The sequence below is a fragment of the Apteryx mantelli genome, chromosome Z (assembly GCF_036417845.1).
Source record: "Apteryx mantelli isolate bAptMan1 chromosome Z, bAptMan1.hap1, whole genome shotgun sequence".
NCBI lineage: Eukaryota > Metazoa > Chordata > Aves > Apterygiformes > Apterygidae > Apteryx > Apteryx mantelli.
In genome coordinates, this window is record NC_090020.1 from 61909164 (window position 1) to 61927492 (window position 18329).

The following is an 18329-nucleotide window of genomic DNA, read 5'->3' on the forward strand; positions in this document are numbered from 1 at the left end:
ATTTCGAACCTATAATTTTTGATAGACTTCTACAACTGACTTCACTAGGAATACATATGGGCATTCCTTGCACACAGATATCTGTTCAGCTGTTGACTGGCTGCATCTTAGAAAGAAAATTATTTTTATAGTTGGATAGTAGCATAAATTCTAGTAACTTGAGAGAGAGCCCTGGGTTTTCAGATCCAAAGTACATAGGTCCTACTCTGTACAGTCTGCTTTACTGAAGAGCTTAGTAAAAATCATGTTTTTAGTTATTCCCATTTTGAGACTTCATAGAAAAGCTCTGAAGAAAACAGATATACGCATATTGTCAAGTTTAAGGTAATCTTAAGACTTGACAATGTTCTGATTTCTTGAGTAAAAACTCTTTAATATTAGAACATTTTATTTAAAAGTTTTTATTGTACATAAAGATGTACCTCATTCTGACACGTGAAGTGACATTTTAAATTTAGGCAAACTTTACAAATAGCTTTTGTGTAAGGAAGCTTGTAATACCCAGAATAGTAAGATCTTTAAAAGTCTTTCAGGGGGGATAAGAGTAAGGAATTGCTTGATAGCCAGGATTAGTTGACAGACACACATCTTTGTCAGCAAAGCCACTAGAGAAAAAAATCTTCCATAAAATACCGTTGTCATCTGAATCTAGCTGACCAAAAGTAGTTCTTAAACATGGGAGAACTCCAGAATCAAATAAACTGGCTGTTCAGCTGCATTTTCCACAGGGAAGTAAACAAACAAAAACAGACATAAAAACTTGAAGGAGATAGTGAAGAAATGTAATATAACGGAATTCAAGTTGACCGCCAACAGCTAGCTCTCACAAATCTACCCAACCTTTGGCAGTGTGCATATGAAACACTAGGAAAAGAACTCAGACTGCAGGTAGCAAGCTATGTTTTATTTATCAGCTCAGAGTAGGCCATTCCAGCTTGTTCAAATCTCAGTATGCTGGCTGAGACCTAATAACTTCTAAGTGTACGCTTAATTTAGTAAAATCGAGTATAAAATAGAGGTAATGCTTTTCTGTCTCTACAAAGTGCTAGTGCTTTAAGATGGAAAAAAGATTGGGTCCGTCCATCTGTCCACTGCCCACCCCCCCCGTTTGGGTTTTCTAGGCACAAAGTTAAGTCAGTCATTAGGTATAGCCTCCAGATCCATTAACAATAAATTGGAGGGGGGGGGGGTTAGTTATTGGTAAAAAGACCAGCTAGGCCACAGTGAAATATCAACTACACCTTCATAACAATAATCAAATTCCCTGTTGTTAAAGGACTAACCTTCAGAAATTGGCTTATCATGCAAACCTTTCAAAGACTTTACTGATTAATTTAGGACTTGGGGAACATGAATATCCTCACAGGATTAGGATAGACTAAAACAAAACAAGACAAAGCGAAACAAAACAGTTTTGTAGAACTGTGCAGAAATAATTGGCATCCTCCACTGTTTTCAATCAAAATTCATGACCTGATTTCTATATTTTAAATTTTGTCTTTATTCAGACAAAAGAGAAAATATTAAAATTTAGGAAAATCCAGAATCTAGCATTTCCTTTAAAAAGAGTTAAATCTAAAGGCATTTAATTACACAATTTACAAAACAAAAGCACTGAAGTCATGAAATTACTAGCTAAGACAATCATAAATCTAACTGGTGCACAGCATTAACCATTTATCCCAACAGCTTTAATTCTCATCAAAAACAAATACCGTATTTTCAACAACAATATAAAATGGCATAGTACAAATTCAACTAATCTGAAAAAGAGACAGGGGATCATTCATGGGTAGACATGTTTTTAGGTCATCCCAAATAAAAATCACCATACATGCATATTTTGCTATGGATCAGCAGAAAAGATTTATAAAATCCATATTTTATAATTTTACGCTATAATTAATAAATGTAATATACATATTTGTATAGTTAATATGCATTGGCATAGATATATCTATGATACATTAATTGAATTTTATAAATAGTGCATTGTGCATTATGTGATATGTATATACATTTATATAAATTAACTTACTGTAATAAATATATCAACTGATTTCTCACTTAAAAAGCACTAGAGAAAGCAGATATGGTCATAAAATAAAAATCATTGCTAAGTCAGAAATAGGCTGTTGTATACTGACATAAAATTTGTTGTATTTGTTTAATGAAGAAAACTATGAATTTTACCTTCAGTATTTTCTTGCTAAGCTTGTGAATCTTGTAGGTAAGGTGGATACATATATGGACATCTGCCAACATCTAGCAACTGATTTGTGCTTTTTTAATATTGTTTCTTAATGTACATCTGATTTAAGTTCTTTGTATTATTATTAAAATCCTATATTGTTTTCATGAGTAAAGCTGCTTTTGCCTGGTACAGAAAATTTATTTTAGACTTAAGTTTCTGGTTTGGCTTCGATCCCAGAATATCCTGATTTCTAAACAAACTGCAGTGTATTATATGGGTATCATGATTAAAAAGCTACAGTCTTCACTGTGGATCCTGAGCCATATTAATCCCTGTTATAGCTCCATTTATTCCATTGGAGGTTACATTTCTTATTTTAATATACTTGCCATGTTCTGTCTCAGTGCAAAATATGAAAATGGATATATGTAAAATGAAACTCTGTGCTGATACAACTTTTATTATTCCAGGTCTGGTCCTGGAGACTGGTAAAAAAATAAATGATGATACATTGTAGCTGCATCCCAGACTGAAAAATGTTTCAGGAAAGTTGAGCAGTTACCCAGTAGGGAAACATCACAGTTAACTGAGTACATGCTTTTAATCATTCTTAATCAGATAACACTTTTAAAAGCTGTAGTATCCAATGCTCTTTCATAATGCTGATCTTCCTATGGTAAAGCATACTCTAAACATTCTCCTGGACCAGTTCCCATAGGTCTTGTCTGGTGCAAAAGATAAAGAAAGGAGCCTATAGACTTTTTAAGATCAGTCAAAGGTTTCCATAGAAGATTAGACTTTTCTCCAATTTTTCTTTTTGAGCTTGAATGCTGAACTACTTTGACCAAACTTGCCAGCACTATTCATCTTCAAAGAGCAACTAAACCTGGAACATTCTGGCACAAAAAGAGTTTCAGAAAATTATGAATAACACCAAACAGGAACTCTAATGTTGCATAATTGTTTCCATTCTATGACAGAGACTGCAGCTGGTATATGAGAGACTTCTTTTACCATGACTTCTGGAAGCCATTTTCTTCTCTACCCTTCAGGACTAAATATTGTTCATAGCTTTTAAAGGCTGATTTAAGCCTCTGCTTCTATTATAGATCACAAACATCTTTCACTGTTCATTCAGATTCTTTGTTGTTGTTCTAATAAATTTGTCCTACAAACTGTTTTGATACAATAAATATACCATATCAATAATCTCTTTGGAGGTAAAAACGCAAGATCATTTCTAATCATATTGTATTTGGGGGGATCTGGTGAAATCTCAAGTGCTAGTTCTCAAATTCCCTGTTGCTTAGGTTGTTCAGTAAAGTGTCTCTTGACCAGCAGTGTGATTCTTTGTCATGAATGAGTAAAGGTAGCAGTAAGGCTTTGTAGGTCTTTTCTGGCAAAAGAGGATCTAAGCTACCTATTACCATTATTACTGCTATAATTTTCTGAGCTCGCAGTCAGGATCAGGAAGCAAGAAACAATATACATATTGAAAAAATCAGAACAATACCTCTCAGCATGCCAGGGCACAGAGATTTGTCTCAGAAGGCTGTTGGTGATTTGTAAAATGTCAGTTTAGGTGCCTCAGTGAAATGTGTGGCTATTTTGACAAATAGATAGCAGGTATGACATGCAAAAGAACCCTTAAGTGTGGGCAGGCTATGCCCAAAATGGTTAAGTTTAATATCTAGATTAAGGCAAACACAAAATAGCAGGTTGTGCCTGCTAGTGGAGTGGAGGAAAAGCAGACAAGTAAAAAAGCAGCAACATAAGTTAGGTGTTAAGAGTTCTAAGCCTCCCTCTTTTTTACTTTTGGCTATATAACAAATGTGGCACTTAATACACTACTACAAACACTGCCTATTATCAGTACGTAATTTATTGTAGGTCCATGGCAAATGTGAAAAGCCTTGAAGAACAGCATGTTACATTTTGATTTCAACTAAATATGATAGCATATAAAGAGGGCTGAGTTCCATACAAAAATCAAGGTAAAGTCTCATGTAACTGCACATTGGTAGGATTTGCATGAAAATAAAGATCTATACTACTCATCCTCTGTTTAAGCTCCCTTTGGATTGAATTCCTTCACAGGGCAGAATTCGTTTTCCATCGCAACCCTTCCCACTGCAAACTCTTATTAACACCCAAACAACTCATGCCTTCTAAACCATAGCTCTTACCCTAACCCTAAGCTTAACTGTGGGCTGATCTTAGCCAAAGACCCCAAACCATGGCCAAGATGAACAAGCTCTCAACCTAACCCTTCCTTCTCAAGGAAGGAAGCTTCAACAGTTTCCATGTACATGAATAAACTCATTATTTCAGTACCTACTGAATACCAAGAGTTCATTGTGGTAATTGTCCTTCTCCCCAGGAAGGAATTTAATCTTGATTTGGCTCATATCTTCAGATCTCTGAATTTTGATCTGAATTTTTCAGGGTACAATCATTTTAAGGAATTCTTGACACTGGCCCTTGAAATTTGTCCTAGCACATCTACCATCTCTGGTGGCCAAATTCTAACTTATTTATTCAAATATTACCATTTTGACACACTTTCGTAGTTCAATTATAAACCACCAGCAAGTTTAAACAGCGAAATACCTGCACTGTTGTTCCTATCTTTTGGCTTTAGTCAGTATTGCTTGTCAGTGGAACACTGTCAGCTGTAACCTCTTCCTTTTATTCCTTCTTCAATACAGAAAGGCTGTCAGACATTTGTCAGACAAGACACTTGCAAATATTGACAGCTGGGGATAGAGAAGAGAGGTGCTGTGAGGCCGGGTTGGGTTTTGGTGTGCTTCTTTGCAGGGATGTGATGCTGTTGCAGCCCCAATCTAAGGACGGAGCCCAAACCCCTGCAGCCTAGTAGAGCTGCGCAGAAACGGGGCGGACGCAGGGGAGATCCCTCCTCCCACACCACCCGCGCCCGCGTCTCTCAGCGCCGGGGCTTCCCACCGTGTGAGGCCCGCAGCACCTCGGCCGGGCGGCTGGCCGCGGCGCGCCGCCCCACGCGTGCCCACAGCCGGGGCACCGCGTAGGAGACGCCAGCGCGGCCTCGCACTGCGCCACCTGCTCTCGGCCCCTGCTCCGCCAGCAGCGTACCCGCTCACGCGGCCGCGTCCCCGCCGGTAACGGCCCGCCACGCTGCCCGCCGCCCCCCCGCCGCGCAGCCAGTGCCGGGGGGGAAAGGGAGGGGAACAGCCGCGCGCCGCCCAACGGCCGCCCAACGGCCGCGCCGCCACCCCCACACGCTCCCTGCCGGGGCGCATGCGCAAGGCGGCCCCGGCGCACGGCCGGGTGAGAGGCGGCGAGACGGCTCCGCGGAGCAGCCACTTCCTGCCGGCGATTTTGGTTCCGGGTCAGAGGGCAGCGCTCAGCTGGAGAAGCGTTTGTTTGCTTCCGGCCCGCGCTGCAAGAGGGGAGAGCGGAGCCGAGCGGAGCCCGGGGCAGCGCCGCGCCGCGCCGCGCCGCTGCCCCGGCCCCAAGGCCCCGGCCCCTGCCCCTGCGAGCGGCGGGCGGGGCGGAGCGGAGCGGAGCGGGGGGGCTGCTTGGTGCCCCTGGCGAGCCCCAGGCCTGGAGTGAGTGTCGCGGCGGGCGCGGGGCCTGGGGCGGGGGATCCCCCCACCCCCGGTGGGGCCGGGCCGGGCCGGGCCGGGCCCGGGGCTCCGCGGCTCTGCCAGCGCGGCGGGGAGGTGTGGAGGCGGCGGGGCCGCCGCACGGGCCGCAGGGGCAGTGCTCGGGGAGCGGGGGGTGCAGGAGCGCCGCAGTCGTGTGTCCTCGGGCTCCCGTACAGGGAAACGTATCAGCCTTCACTTGTTTACACTTCTGTAATCCTCCACCAAAAGTACCCTCCTGTTTGGAATAAGCCCTCGCGTGGGAGGGTGTATCTGAATTGTGATGCAGAGGAACCTCTTTTTGGAGAGAAGTTCATACTTTTCACTTCTCATCGTGATAAGCAGTACTGAAAGTCATTATAGATGCTCTTACTGGTTCTCTGAGACAACAGTATTACTACCTTCCTTTATTTTGGATTTTGATTTAGAGAAAGTAACTTCATTGTGTTTTTTTTCCCTGGTACTTACTACTATAAAGGCTGAAAACCTGTTTCTTTCAAAACTAAATCCTAAATTCTGATGTGTGGTTCTACAACTGATGAATAGTATCTGTCAAATTCTTACATATACTTTATATAATATTGGGAGCTCCTGAAATGCTCAGAGTTGAATGAGGCCTGTGAACAGTTACATTACCTGTCTACTACTCAAAATGGAAAAGTGTAAGAGATTTGTTTCTGTGAAATGCAGGTCCCTTTTCTTTAACAAATTATGAATTTATCAATGGAGTCCTTATTATGTCTCCTTTCTTCTTTAATGTGAGTTAATTAGTGTTTCTGCATATGTGTGTTTTGTGCTGTTTTATGTTGTTCAAATTGCACATAAATGTCACTCAGACTACACGTAAATATCAGGTTACTTTCTCATTGTGCAGTTTCATTTTTCTCTCTTCAGTAGAATTGAAGGTAAACATCTCAAATAACTTAGCCTAGGTTCCATGTTGATGCTGCCTGAAGTCATAGTAGGAGCTGTCCAAGGAGATAAAAATATAGCGACAGTTCCTAGTTATAAATAAAAGAAGACTTTAAGGTGATAACAGTGAGAGAATGCCTGTTCTTAGTTTGGTAGTTGAGAGATCCTAAAATGAAATTAAGTTTATTCCAAACTTAGCCTTGGATGTGATAATTGGATTTCCATGCCAGTGCATGGATCTACCAGTACTTTTTCAATTATATTATTGCAGCACTGGGTTTATAAAAGGTTTTTTTTTTTTTTTTTTTTTACAATAATTAGGGAAACAGTGCCATTGGTCTTATGACCTCTAAATGTTCCAGTTAAAACAGCAGTTTGATCAAACTTCCTCCTTTGTACTTGAATCCCAGTATTGCTGTAATTGTGTAAATATTTATGTGCAAAGTATTAAGATCAAGCATGAACAGCTGTGTTAGTGACACAACTTGTTTGTTTGCAGAATTCTAATTTAAGTCTGAAATAAAACTGGTTGATGAAACTTGAAAATAATGTTGGGTTTTCACTGCATCTAAGAGATGTATACAGTAGGGGTAACTGGATTTTAAAAAAAACTTCTAATGTGGTCTTGTCAGATAAGATGTGAAACTTGTTTCCTACATGTAAGTCGAACTTTAGGTCTGAAAAACTGATAATTTACAAAATGATGTATATATAATAACACATAATTTAACCTGTTGTAGAGGCAAAGATTTTTTTTCATCTAATTTTTCTGCTAATGTATAATGCATATAATGATGCAAGATCAAGCAGTCAGTTGTGCCAGAATCAATTTCAAATTTAAAAGATGTAAAAATGTAGACTTACTGTCAAAGAACTCATTCTGCAGGCACATACACAAAACTACATTATGCATGTGATATTCTTAAAATGTGAATAGATTACTTTCAAATTGCTTTCATCATTTGGCTGCCTATTTGCATATCATATTATGAAAATAAACTAATTTTGCTTATAGCTTGTGATCGATATAGTCAAGTGTTTCTTCATATATATTGTGAACATCTTGGGAGTTTCTGAGGTATAAAACATACTCCATTAAAATACATTAATCTTCTTTGAGACAGTGGACAACTTTATTTTCTGTAACTTTTCTAAAGTGAAAGCTAGAATTGAGGGAAATTAATCAAAATTCACTTTTAAAAGTAAGTAAATAAAGTAGTAATAGTGAAACTTGAAGAACATAGTATTTTTGTTCAGCATATTCCCCTGAAAGGTGATAAACTCATCCACAGTCACTATTCTTTTAAGCAATTTGTAGAAATATATTTTAGATTATTCCAATTTTTAACCCAAAAGTTTAAAAGATAACTAGTATTATTTTGTTGCCTGATTTTTTTTTTTATTTTTTATTTTTTGGTAGGTAAAAGGATACATGTTTGCTTTCAGTAAAGAAGAGCATGTTTCCAAATTCCTCCAACTTGGGTCGTCCACCCTTCCCTCCAAAACATCAACAACCCAGTAACTTCTTCAATAAGCTTCCTCTAAACATACCACCTACTCTTCTCTCTCACCAGCAAATTATTGATGCTCAGTTTAACTTTCAAAATGCAGCGTAAGTACAATAAGATTTGATTGGGGGTGTGAGGATCGAGTCATAAAAGACTGTTAACTGTCTTTTGAAAGAAGTATTCCTGTTTATGGAGGATGATTGTCAGTATTTTTAATATTGTACTGCATACAACTTGAAATATAAAAAGATATCTTGTGTAAAAATATAACACTCAGAAAATATAAATATAAATATAAACATATATATATATATATATAAATATATATAAAAATATAACACGGAAGTGATTCTGTGAACTCTATCACTTCTGTTGGTGACCTGCAAGTTTTAATGCTCTCCTGTGTGTAATACATGAGATATCATTTCACTAGTTACAGTTCACAGAATCACAGAATAGTTGAGGTTGGAAGGGACCTCTGGATCATTTAAGTCCAGCTCAGGCAGGGTCACCTAGAACATGTTGTACAGAATTGCATCCAGGCGGGTTTTGAATATCTTCAGAGAAGGAGACTCCGCAACCTCTCTGGGCAACCTGTTCCAGTGCTCTGTCACCCTCACAGTGAAGAAGTTTTTCCTCATGTTCAGATGGAACATCCTGTGTTTCAGTTTGTGCCCATTGCCTCTTGTCCCATCACTGGGAACCACTGAAAATAGTCTGGCCCCATCCTCTTGCACCCTCCCTTTAGGTATTTGTATACATTGATAAGATCCCCTCTTAGTCTTCTCTTCTACAGGCTACACTCCCTTGCTGGCAACACTCTTCCTGATGCAGCCCAGGATGCCATTGGCCTTCTTGGCCACAAGGGCACATTGCTGCCTCATGCTCAGCTTGGTGTCCACCAGCACTCCCAGGTCCTTCTCGGCAGAGCTGCTTTCCAGCAGGTCAACCCCCAACCTGTACTGGTGCACGGGGTTATTCCTCCCTAGGTGCAGGACCCTGCACTTGCCTTTGTTGAACTTCATGAGGTTAAATAATCAGTTAATAATCTACAGTTCAGTTTTAACGAATTCAATTGTGTATGTTCACTGGGGAATCCAGGAAGGAGGTGAGAAGGGGAAGAAACATTTATGCTTAGGGTGAAATTTGAAAAATGATAGTGCTTTTAGCCTCTTAACTTTAATGCTGCCGTAAGCTAATTCATTTGCAAAGCTTTTGCATATGTTCTCTGAAGAATGACCACCTTCTATTTTTCAATGAAATATATGCTATATACTGAAACTTGTTTTTTTAATAGAAAGGACAGGTGTATTGTTTCTAAGAAAAAAATGGCAGGACTTGCAGAGTTTTGTATTTACTGAAGAAAATCAGCCAAAAAAGATCTCTTAGGTATTGTATGAATAATAATTATGGACTCTAGTCTTTCTAGGGCTCTCTTGAGTGGGAACCTTGCCACTCTTCCAGCTGTTACACCTCAGCCATTGACTTATGGAAATGGCAGTCCAGTACATACATCTGCTGCCCCCACGTCATTCCGAGGAAGAAAGTAAGTCCTTTACTGTGCATGTGTGTATAATTAATTAATTCTGATTATAATGTATAGCATAGGTTATATAATGTATGTTTCTTGTGCAACTTGAATTTTGATGGAACTTCTAAGAATAGTGAATAAAGCCTTTCTGATGAAGTAGGCCACATTCACGTGTCATGGCACTTGAAATCATTCATGTACTTGCTTTTGAGAACTTTAGTCAACATTAGTGATTTAATATGTGTAGTTTTTCTCTTACAACAGTTGTGGCCTAACAGAACTGACTTGTTTGTTTTATTTTAATATTGCAGTAGATCCTAGTCTATGTGTGCTTGACTGTTAGAAGGCTTGTGTCAATACATTGAATGTTTTCTTGTTGATTTATCAAGTTGAGAGTAAAATTGCTCCTTCAGTGTTTTTTGGGAATCGTGATGTTCCAATGATACACTAAATATTTCTCCTGCTTTTCTTAATTATGTGAAGTTTTATTTTTTTCAAATACAAAGTTCTAAATTCAAGCACTTTGGGGGGGATTTTATGAAAACATAACTTTTCTCCTTTTTGGAAAAAATTTTACTTATTTGAATTTAGATAACTTCCTTTGTGCAACAATAAGAGAAATTCCAGATGAATGTGATTTTATTTTTTCCTAACGTTTTAGAAAATGATTTTCCTATCCTGCTTATCAGTTTAGAAATAATAATTGATGAATGTTTGTAGAATTTTTAATAATTCTGTGAATCAGGTGGTAGGGAGGAAGCCTTAAGTAATCCCATCTTTGAAACTCTTGCCTGTACATTATTCCTGTTCCTGATTTAACAGTTGAGAGGATATGAATAGTTAAATATTTAGTCTTAAGCTATAGTCGGTTATATAGGTATCTCATTAGCTAAAGAAAGTCCTGGTTTCACATGCTGTATGCATATTTTTCCCTTGAGCAGTCTGACTTATGGAAAGCTATGCTGTGTTAAGGGATTTGCAGTCAACTAGTTCTTTAGATCTTGAATCAGCTCTTCTTAAGGTATTTTCCCTGAAGATCAGTTCATGTAAGTTCTCAGCTAAAATAAGCTGAAACAACTTCATGTTTTGATTTAATGTTACTTTATGAGTTCCTTTAACGCTGTGGTAGGTACTGTTATAAGTGACTTCTATCAGACAGAAGTTGAAAACTTGAAAACTGAAATGACGACTTGAGGTCTTGTCAGTTAAATCTTTATTTAATTAATATTGTCTGTCTGGGTCCTCAAGCAATTCTAATGCCAACCTGTCTGACTACAAGGAATAACTGTAGTTTTATTGATAGTTAATTTGTTCATACATAATATGAACATTTGAATTTCATGCTTTTTTAAAATGTGTGAGTATCCCCATACTGGTTAGCTTATATGCAGGTACTTAATATATAAACAAAACACAAATATCTTCTTTTATATTCTTTCATGTGGTAGACTGTGGTATTCAACCACTTCACCTTTCAGTACAACTTTTTCTTGGTAAAGAGTTTAGATGCCAAGGCGCTATCCATAAGATCGCAATCTCTTTTAAAATACATATGAGTTTCTGTGACTAATGAGCTAATGTGGAGATAAACTTTTATGTTTGAAAATGAGACATTAGGTTTATGACCTACATAGCTTAATACAATCATTAGTTTGATTTGTCAGATGAATAGTGGTTCTTTTTTGCCCAGATTACACATTTTACTGTCTGTACAATCTAAGCCTACACAGACAAATGCTACGTTTTGAATGGCTATTGTGGTAAGTTTTCTTTTCTCCCTTCACCACTGCTGAATCTCTTATTCATCACTGGGTATTCAGAACTCACAAAACTTCTCACTGCACTTCTGTTGATTTTAGTTTAAAAAAACACACTTACATAGTCTCTATGTATCTTTAAAAAAAAAAAAAGAAAAAAGAAAAAAGAATATATGGTCACAAATAGAGTATGACCAGCATTCATCTTTTCTAGCTATCCTGCTTGACTGAACTTGCCATTTGGTTTCAACTGGTTAATATAAATACTCTTGTTAAGCAGTTGCATCAATCCACTTCAAGGGTAGCTGCACTTTTGCAGTTGTGTGTTCTCTTGCATTTCCCATTCGAGGTTTATTTCACCTAATATCTAGGATGGGCACGCCTTTTGATTCTGTAGAATGCTTGGTTTTAGTGAAACAGTCACAGTAATTAATCATAAGTAGTTGTACTTTGTAGCAAGTATACTTTAATCATATGTTGGAGCTTGCAAGCTAGAGGAATTACTGTCTTGTTTTTTGTAGGAGACTAAGTGAACAAAATGTTCCATATGGCGTTAAACGGCAGCGGTTTCATTCGCCTCATCGTGAAACAACTGTAGTTAACCAAACGGTGCCTTTACCAGAAGAACGTAGATACTCCTTCCCAGGATCAATTCCATCTCAACTGTTTCATGCACGTTACGTACCAGATTTAACTGGATGTGTCCCTCCATTGCGAGACGCTTCGTTTTCGGACCCTGTAGAGACCACGCTCCCTGTGGCCAAAGATAAGGTAATACCTATGTATGTCTGTGCTTTACATTGTCATGGTGAGAAGGTGAGACTCTGTGATGCTGTGAGAGACAACAAAAACTTCCTCAGGGTCACGACGTCTCTACTGCTGAGCTTTATTTATAAGGAATAGCAACGTATCAGTAAATGTAGCTGCCACTATAGTCCTCTCAGTTCTGCATAGCCTCTTTGTGTGTTTGGTTTTGGAGGGTTTTTTGTTTGTGTGTTTGGTTTTTTCATTGTTGATTTCAGGAAATCTACCTATCTAATCCAGGCATAGTAGGAACTGGAGGAATGGTCTGTGTGTTGCATGATTGAGGAAGGGGAGGGGGGAAATCCTGCTGAAATAAGCTAACAATGTGGGAGAAGCCCGTTCTGAATAAATATGATATGGGGCCTGTAAAGATGCCCTCTGCTTCTCTTCAGAAGGAGATAAAAGTTACTGTTCATATGTATATATGTAGAAGAGGATGTCTTCTTCAGGTGGACAATGGAACTGGAACTGTTTCTTTAAAAAAAAAAAAAAAAATCTTGCAGCTAATCATTCTTCATATTTCATCTTTCACAATGGAAGTTTTTTTAGTATAAATATGTCTGTTGATTATAGCATATAGCAATATTGTCATTAAAGAGAAAACAATTAACACCTGCTTTCACCAAAGATCTGACTACTTCTTTGATAGTTTGAGTGGGGTTGAAATAAAAAAAGCTAACTTAAATCAGTTTTTAATCTTTATTTTTCTCCCTATTATAGGTAGTCAAACACTGGTTTGACTTTAAAGTCAGCAGAAGATATCTGTGGTCTTTCACTGTTTGATCCCTGAAAAACTGCAGATGCTGATTGGGCAAAATTTATTTTCTTTGGATAGACATCTTTTCTAAGATTGGACAAACTTAATATTAAAAACTGCAGAAATTTCTTGTGGGGAGATGTTCACTGTGAATTTAAGCAGGATAAAACTCCAAACAAAGGAATAGATTATGGGAAACAGTGCTGGCATTCAATTTATTTGCTTGTTAATGCAATCTCTTCTGTTTTCTATTTTTCATATAATTGCATCTCTGACAGGAAAGAATGTTTTACTGCGTTTTATCTTTACTTTTTGAATGTGTGTGTCAAGTTAAGTCAGCAGGTTTTGGAGTTGTTTCAAGCATGTCAGCAACAGACCTCTGATTTGAACAGAAAAGAACTCTGCAGAACAGAACTCCAGAGAGAAATTCAGCGAATTTTTCCACGTATGTTTTGAATTTGACCATTCGGTATCAGTTTGAATGTTCTTCACATTCACAGTTCTCCCTTCTTCCCAAACTGAGACATGTCCCATCAGTTTTTCTTCTGTGGTTCTCTTGTTACAGAGAGCAGACTCTTTTTGGTTGGATCCTCACTGAATGGCTTTGGCACTCGTAGCAGTGATGGTGACTTGTGCCTCGTGGTTAAAGAAGAACCAGTAAGTAATTTAAAAATATAGTTAAAATCTGTTTGCTTGATGCACTCTCTGGAACCTGAGCACTTTAAATTCAGTAACTATTTAAAAAATGTATATGCTTTTATCCGGCTTGATTCTAAAATGAGAAACAAATGATTAAATCCTTTGATTTAATAATATATTTTTGCACTAATAGTAGCTATGAACTGTGGCTCCTGTGATGTTGCAAATATGAATTTGACTTTATAAACCTTTTAACCCTGCAAAATCTTTGAAAATTAAGCATTACCTTAATTTCACAAATGGACAAAGCACAGAGTGACAGAGAAGTGTTGGTTAAAGAGCTCTAATTCTTTTAGATGCAGGAACAACTTTTATTAAGTGTTTTTTTAATATGTTTATTTAATTGTTCAGATTCTTAGCTACCATGTTGAAAAAGCAAAACCAGACATTTCCAAAAGTATATGTTAAATAACTTTCCTCCTTTTCAGAACTGTTTCCGTGGTGAAATTGTCATATGAAAAGGCAAGGGCAACCTCTCCAAAGGTTAAAATCCTATAAGATAATGTGAGGGTTTTTTTAGAGGGGTAGTAACAACAAAAGTTTTAGTGTGCAGTCACAAAAATGAACTTGATAATGCAAGCTATCTTAAAAATTTTCTCTCAACAAAAATACTTATATGTGGAATTTGAGAGAAAAGACGTAACCAAAAAGGTAAACAGAGGATGTTTTTGGAAGAATTGAAACATCATGAATGAAAGGAGCTACATTTTTATATGAGTGGGGCTAGCTTTCCCTCAGAGATCTAAGATTTCTGAATGTCTGCTAGTTCGTTTGGATCTGAATTATTTTGTGTGACTTTTCCCAAAATAAATATATATGTAGACTGAGGAATGTGTTGGTATGCATTTATACATGTTTGTTTCTTATCATGAGACTTTCCCTTTATTTGAAAAGTAAAGCATGTTAGTTGTGTAAGGATAAAAAAAATTAAATGGGATATAACATTTTTATTCTTTAATTTTAATATCATGTTTCAGGTAAATCAGAAGACTGAAGCAAGGCATATACTCAGCTTAGTCCAAAAACTCTTCAGTACTAAACTTTGTAAGTTCCAGGCTTCAGTGAGGTGGTAAGATTATTGGCAATTCTGGAAGGAGTGTTGACGTACAGTTATAACTACTTGTGTACTTGCATGTTGTCCAGTTCCTAATCGTAGCATTTTTTTGCAGAAAAGTTAAACATAGTTAGTAACATTTCTTATTTTGTGTGATGGAATTGATGGATAGTAATTAGAACAACCTAAGGGCTACCCTGCAAACTAGTAGATTTCAAGAATGGGTAGCATCTAAAATGACTTTTTCTTCTAATTGTGGTCCATGATTCAAAAGTGGATTTCTATTTGGAAACCTCTGTTAGTGAACTATTGTTTCTCTTTTAGATTGCAGTGCTTTCCTCAAGACAGTACTCTAAAAAGTTGTAAAGTAAGATGTCACTCACAATAGACTGTGTAGAAATTTCTTATGGATGTTGATACTAGTGAAATAGTTAACTTAGGTGTCTAGTGAAGGAGATATTAAATGTTGACAGTACCTGCATGTATAGGAGAAACAGGTCAATTCATAGTTCTTTTGAGTTGTTGTTTAGACTTCCTTTAGATGAAGAATTCACAGGGGCAGTTCTTGACCTAGAAGTGAAAACCTCCTACTTCAAAGAGGTTTTTGTACCATCCTTTGAATTATTAATAGACAACAGGATCTTTTATATCAATGGCGCTGTCCACTTAGTTCTCAGACTTGTTATATGTTGTTTGATGCCACTCCTTATGTTGCTGTTCTGAATTGTCCTGCAATGGTAAGAGGAACAAACCATAAATTTCAGTGCAGACTTCAAAACATCTTCACTGGGAGGTGTCTGTACCTGGATTTCAGCAGCTCACTTGAGGAGAGCCTGATGTATCCATCTCAGTATAGGCATCTGATATTTAATGGCTTATTGATATTATATACTGATGTTTGCATAAGTGCTCTAGAGCTTAGTCTGGTATGTCTAGGATACAAGTCATTCCAGTGCTTTCTGGGAAGCACAGTGATAAAATAGTTATGGTTTCAGGGACCTGAAAGGGAGCATCTAAATAAATTACGACCCTCTTTTCTTTTTTCAAGAGGCTGTGTTCTGTGAGATGGCTTTAGACAAAATCAAGTTTGTGTGCTGGGAAATACCAGTAACAGAAAGACATCGCTGTCATGTGGGAGTGATCCCTGAAGGTTTTTATTGTGTCATGGCCCATTTCTGATGCAAGACAAGAGGGAGCTAGGAAAGCAAGTACCTTTCCTGAGCTTCATTTAGTCAAATGTTCTTTGGAAATGTTCTTTGGAAGGTGAGGCAGGACAAAACACTATTGATTGTACAGCTCCTGCATGACTCTGTCAGTTGTGTTATCTAGACCTCTAAGATCATCTTTTCATAATTCTAACATCTCTATGGGCACAATGCTCTGTCTTATACCTAGCGCTTTATCTTTTTTTCTTATAGTATGGATGCTTTGTGGCTAGAATTCTTAGACAAAAGTTGTTGAAAATTGTTTTGCTTAGGAATAAAAACTTTCACATGGTTCAAAATAGAAATGCTTTTCCGTGTGTATTTTTCCATTTGGATTACTCCATTTACAAGCTATGCCTCAACTATGCTGAAGTTTAATACTTCTGAAACAAGTAAGTGTGTCGGTTACTTTGATTAAAGCTTATTTAGGCAAATACAATTGCTGTCATCCACATGTTCAGAATAACTTTTCTTTTGAAGATAGGCTTTGAAAGCTGTCCGATAGGTTCATGTAGTTTTTCCCTACTATTGGGTAGACAGTCTTAGCACTGTGCTTCAGTGATACTCTGTTTGTATGCTTAGAAATGGCTGTTCATTGTCAGCTCCAGATTGGCTGTTAAGTTAGTTGTATGTTGTTGTTTTTTTTAATAGCACTGCAATTTTTGTTTAAATGATTTCCTACCTCCTCCTCTTTTCAGAAGTCTTCTGCCACTTAATCACCAAAAGTGGGATCTACAAGTAGACAAATTTAGAGAAAGTGCGTGGCAATTGTAATTCTTTTGAGACATTAAGTACAAATGGAATCTAGGGCTGTCATTCACCTTTTTGTTGCTTAGAAACTTGAATCAGAATTCCAGGTGCAGTGGTCATGAGGGCTACACTGGTAGCCTTTAAAGGGCAGAGCATGAGTACATGTATGCTGCCACTGTGTATAAAAACAAGTGTAAGATTGGTCTCTACAGAGCTTCTTTAAGAATTACAGTTTCATTAAAAAAGTTACATGTGCGTTTTATGTTTTTTGTTGCATGTGTTTCTCTTTTTAATGACAAAAATGGTGTGAAACCTCTTCTGATCATTGTTCTTAAGTTTTTTGCTGTTCAGTTAATACACGTGATGGTATCCTGTAATCTTAAAGTAATCCTTCTTTGACCATACTATTTAAACAGTTTCTTCTTGTTTTGGGGAAGAAAGACTGCAACTGTATTCACATTCTCAATAAGTGTGTGAGCTGTCATTATACTTATTTCTTGCTTCACACAAGAGAATAAACATAGTTTAGGCCAAGCACAAAAGTGAAGTAAATATGTGCCAGGATGTGTGAGAGACAAGAAGGGGAAGAAGAGAAGTCATTTCATACTATTTAAAGCTGAATTCTTGGAGTGCCAGTTTTTTTTATAAAAGAGTTAAAGGGATAAACAGAAATCATTTTTGATAAAGAGGATATCTGTAGAATAGATAGTGTTCCAAGCATTTTTAGCCTTTTCTAAGTTGTAGAATGAGAGAAATTGCAGTTTAGAAACTTGCAAGAAATTTTTCCAGATGTACTACTTAAAAGCTTCATCTTTCTTTCTTCCTGTACTCCATGGTGTTCCTGTACATTCCAAGAGGAAGTCTATACAAAGAAAGTGATTCTTTGCTTATCCTGCCTTAATTTCATGATTGATTGATAAATTGGGAAGCATTCTGAGCTCTGCTTAATTTGCCTATTTCACAGTTTGTCTTTTAGGCAAATCGTCTCAGAAACTTTATGTGCCATCTCTTTTACCTTTGTATACGGTTAACTGTGATTGTTAGGTACTGTTTGATTCTGGGAAAATTGGGAAGTGGATTCAAAGTTTATCTAAACTCCAGGTTATTTTGCTTTCAAGTTTGCAAAAGCTAACAAGTGTGAGTAAGGAATTTGAGGCCATTGAATGTAAAGACTTGTAGCAGAGGCTTTTCTTTGTTGTCAGTCTCTGCATCTAGAACGCTAACTAAAATCAAGACCTGTTCTTTTTTTGAATAGCCTGGTCACAGTGTAAAGTGGGAGAAAGCTTCTGGTATCTATTCAGCTCTCAGTGTTCCTAGGGGACATGCTAGTTTCAAATTTAGGTGCCATGTTTCTGCTCGAGGCAAGAGATATAAAGACAGCAGTAACCTATTCTGTTTCTAAGGCCAGCAGAGTATATAGCCTCAGGTAGTTTTGTAACATTTTGTACATACATGTTCAGATGTTTACAATAGTGGTTAGCACCCAGAACTGTACACTGAGACCAACACCTTTTAGAAATGTGTAAAGTGAATTT

General features: G+C 37.6%; 2 protein-coding genes across 5 annotated transcripts in view; one reads left to right on the plus strand and one right to left on the minus strand.

Annotated features, from left to right (window-relative positions):
• HOMER1 (homer scaffold protein 1) overlaps window positions 1-5364 on the minus strand; it is a 116009-nt gene extending 110645 nt beyond the window's left edge. The window contains exons 1-2 of one of the 2 annotated variants that reach the window (XM_067315526.1): window positions 5306-5364; window positions 4805-4950 (exon numbers count right to left, since the gene is read on the minus strand). The gene's annotated coding sequence lies outside the window, so the exon portion shown is untranslated. Of the gene's footprint in view, window positions 1-4804; window positions 5051-5305 lie in introns of those variants that run through there. The other variant, XM_067315527.1, reaches the window with a different exon arrangement.
• A 266-nt stretch (window positions 5365-5630) lies between these two features.
• TENT2 (terminal nucleotidyltransferase 2) overlaps window positions 5631-18329 on the plus strand; it is a 47385-nt gene continuing 34686 nt past the window's right edge. The window contains exons 1-7 of one of the 3 annotated variants that reach the window (XM_067316177.1): window positions 5631-5781; window positions 8150-8341; window positions 9658-9783; window positions 12047-12296; window positions 13417-13531; window positions 13652-13743; window positions 14763-14829. In XM_067316177.1, the coding sequence (XP_067172278.1) occupies window positions 8187-8341; window positions 9658-9783; window positions 12047-12296; window positions 13417-13531; window positions 13652-13743; window positions 14763-14829 (805 nt within the window). In that variant the 5' untranslated portion in view covers window positions 5631-5781; window positions 8150-8186. The remainder of the gene's footprint in view (window positions 5782-8149; window positions 8342-9657; window positions 9784-12046; window positions 12297-13416; window positions 13532-13651; window positions 13744-14762; window positions 14830-18329) is intronic. The other 2 variants (XM_067316175.1, XM_067316176.1) reach the window with 2 other exon arrangements.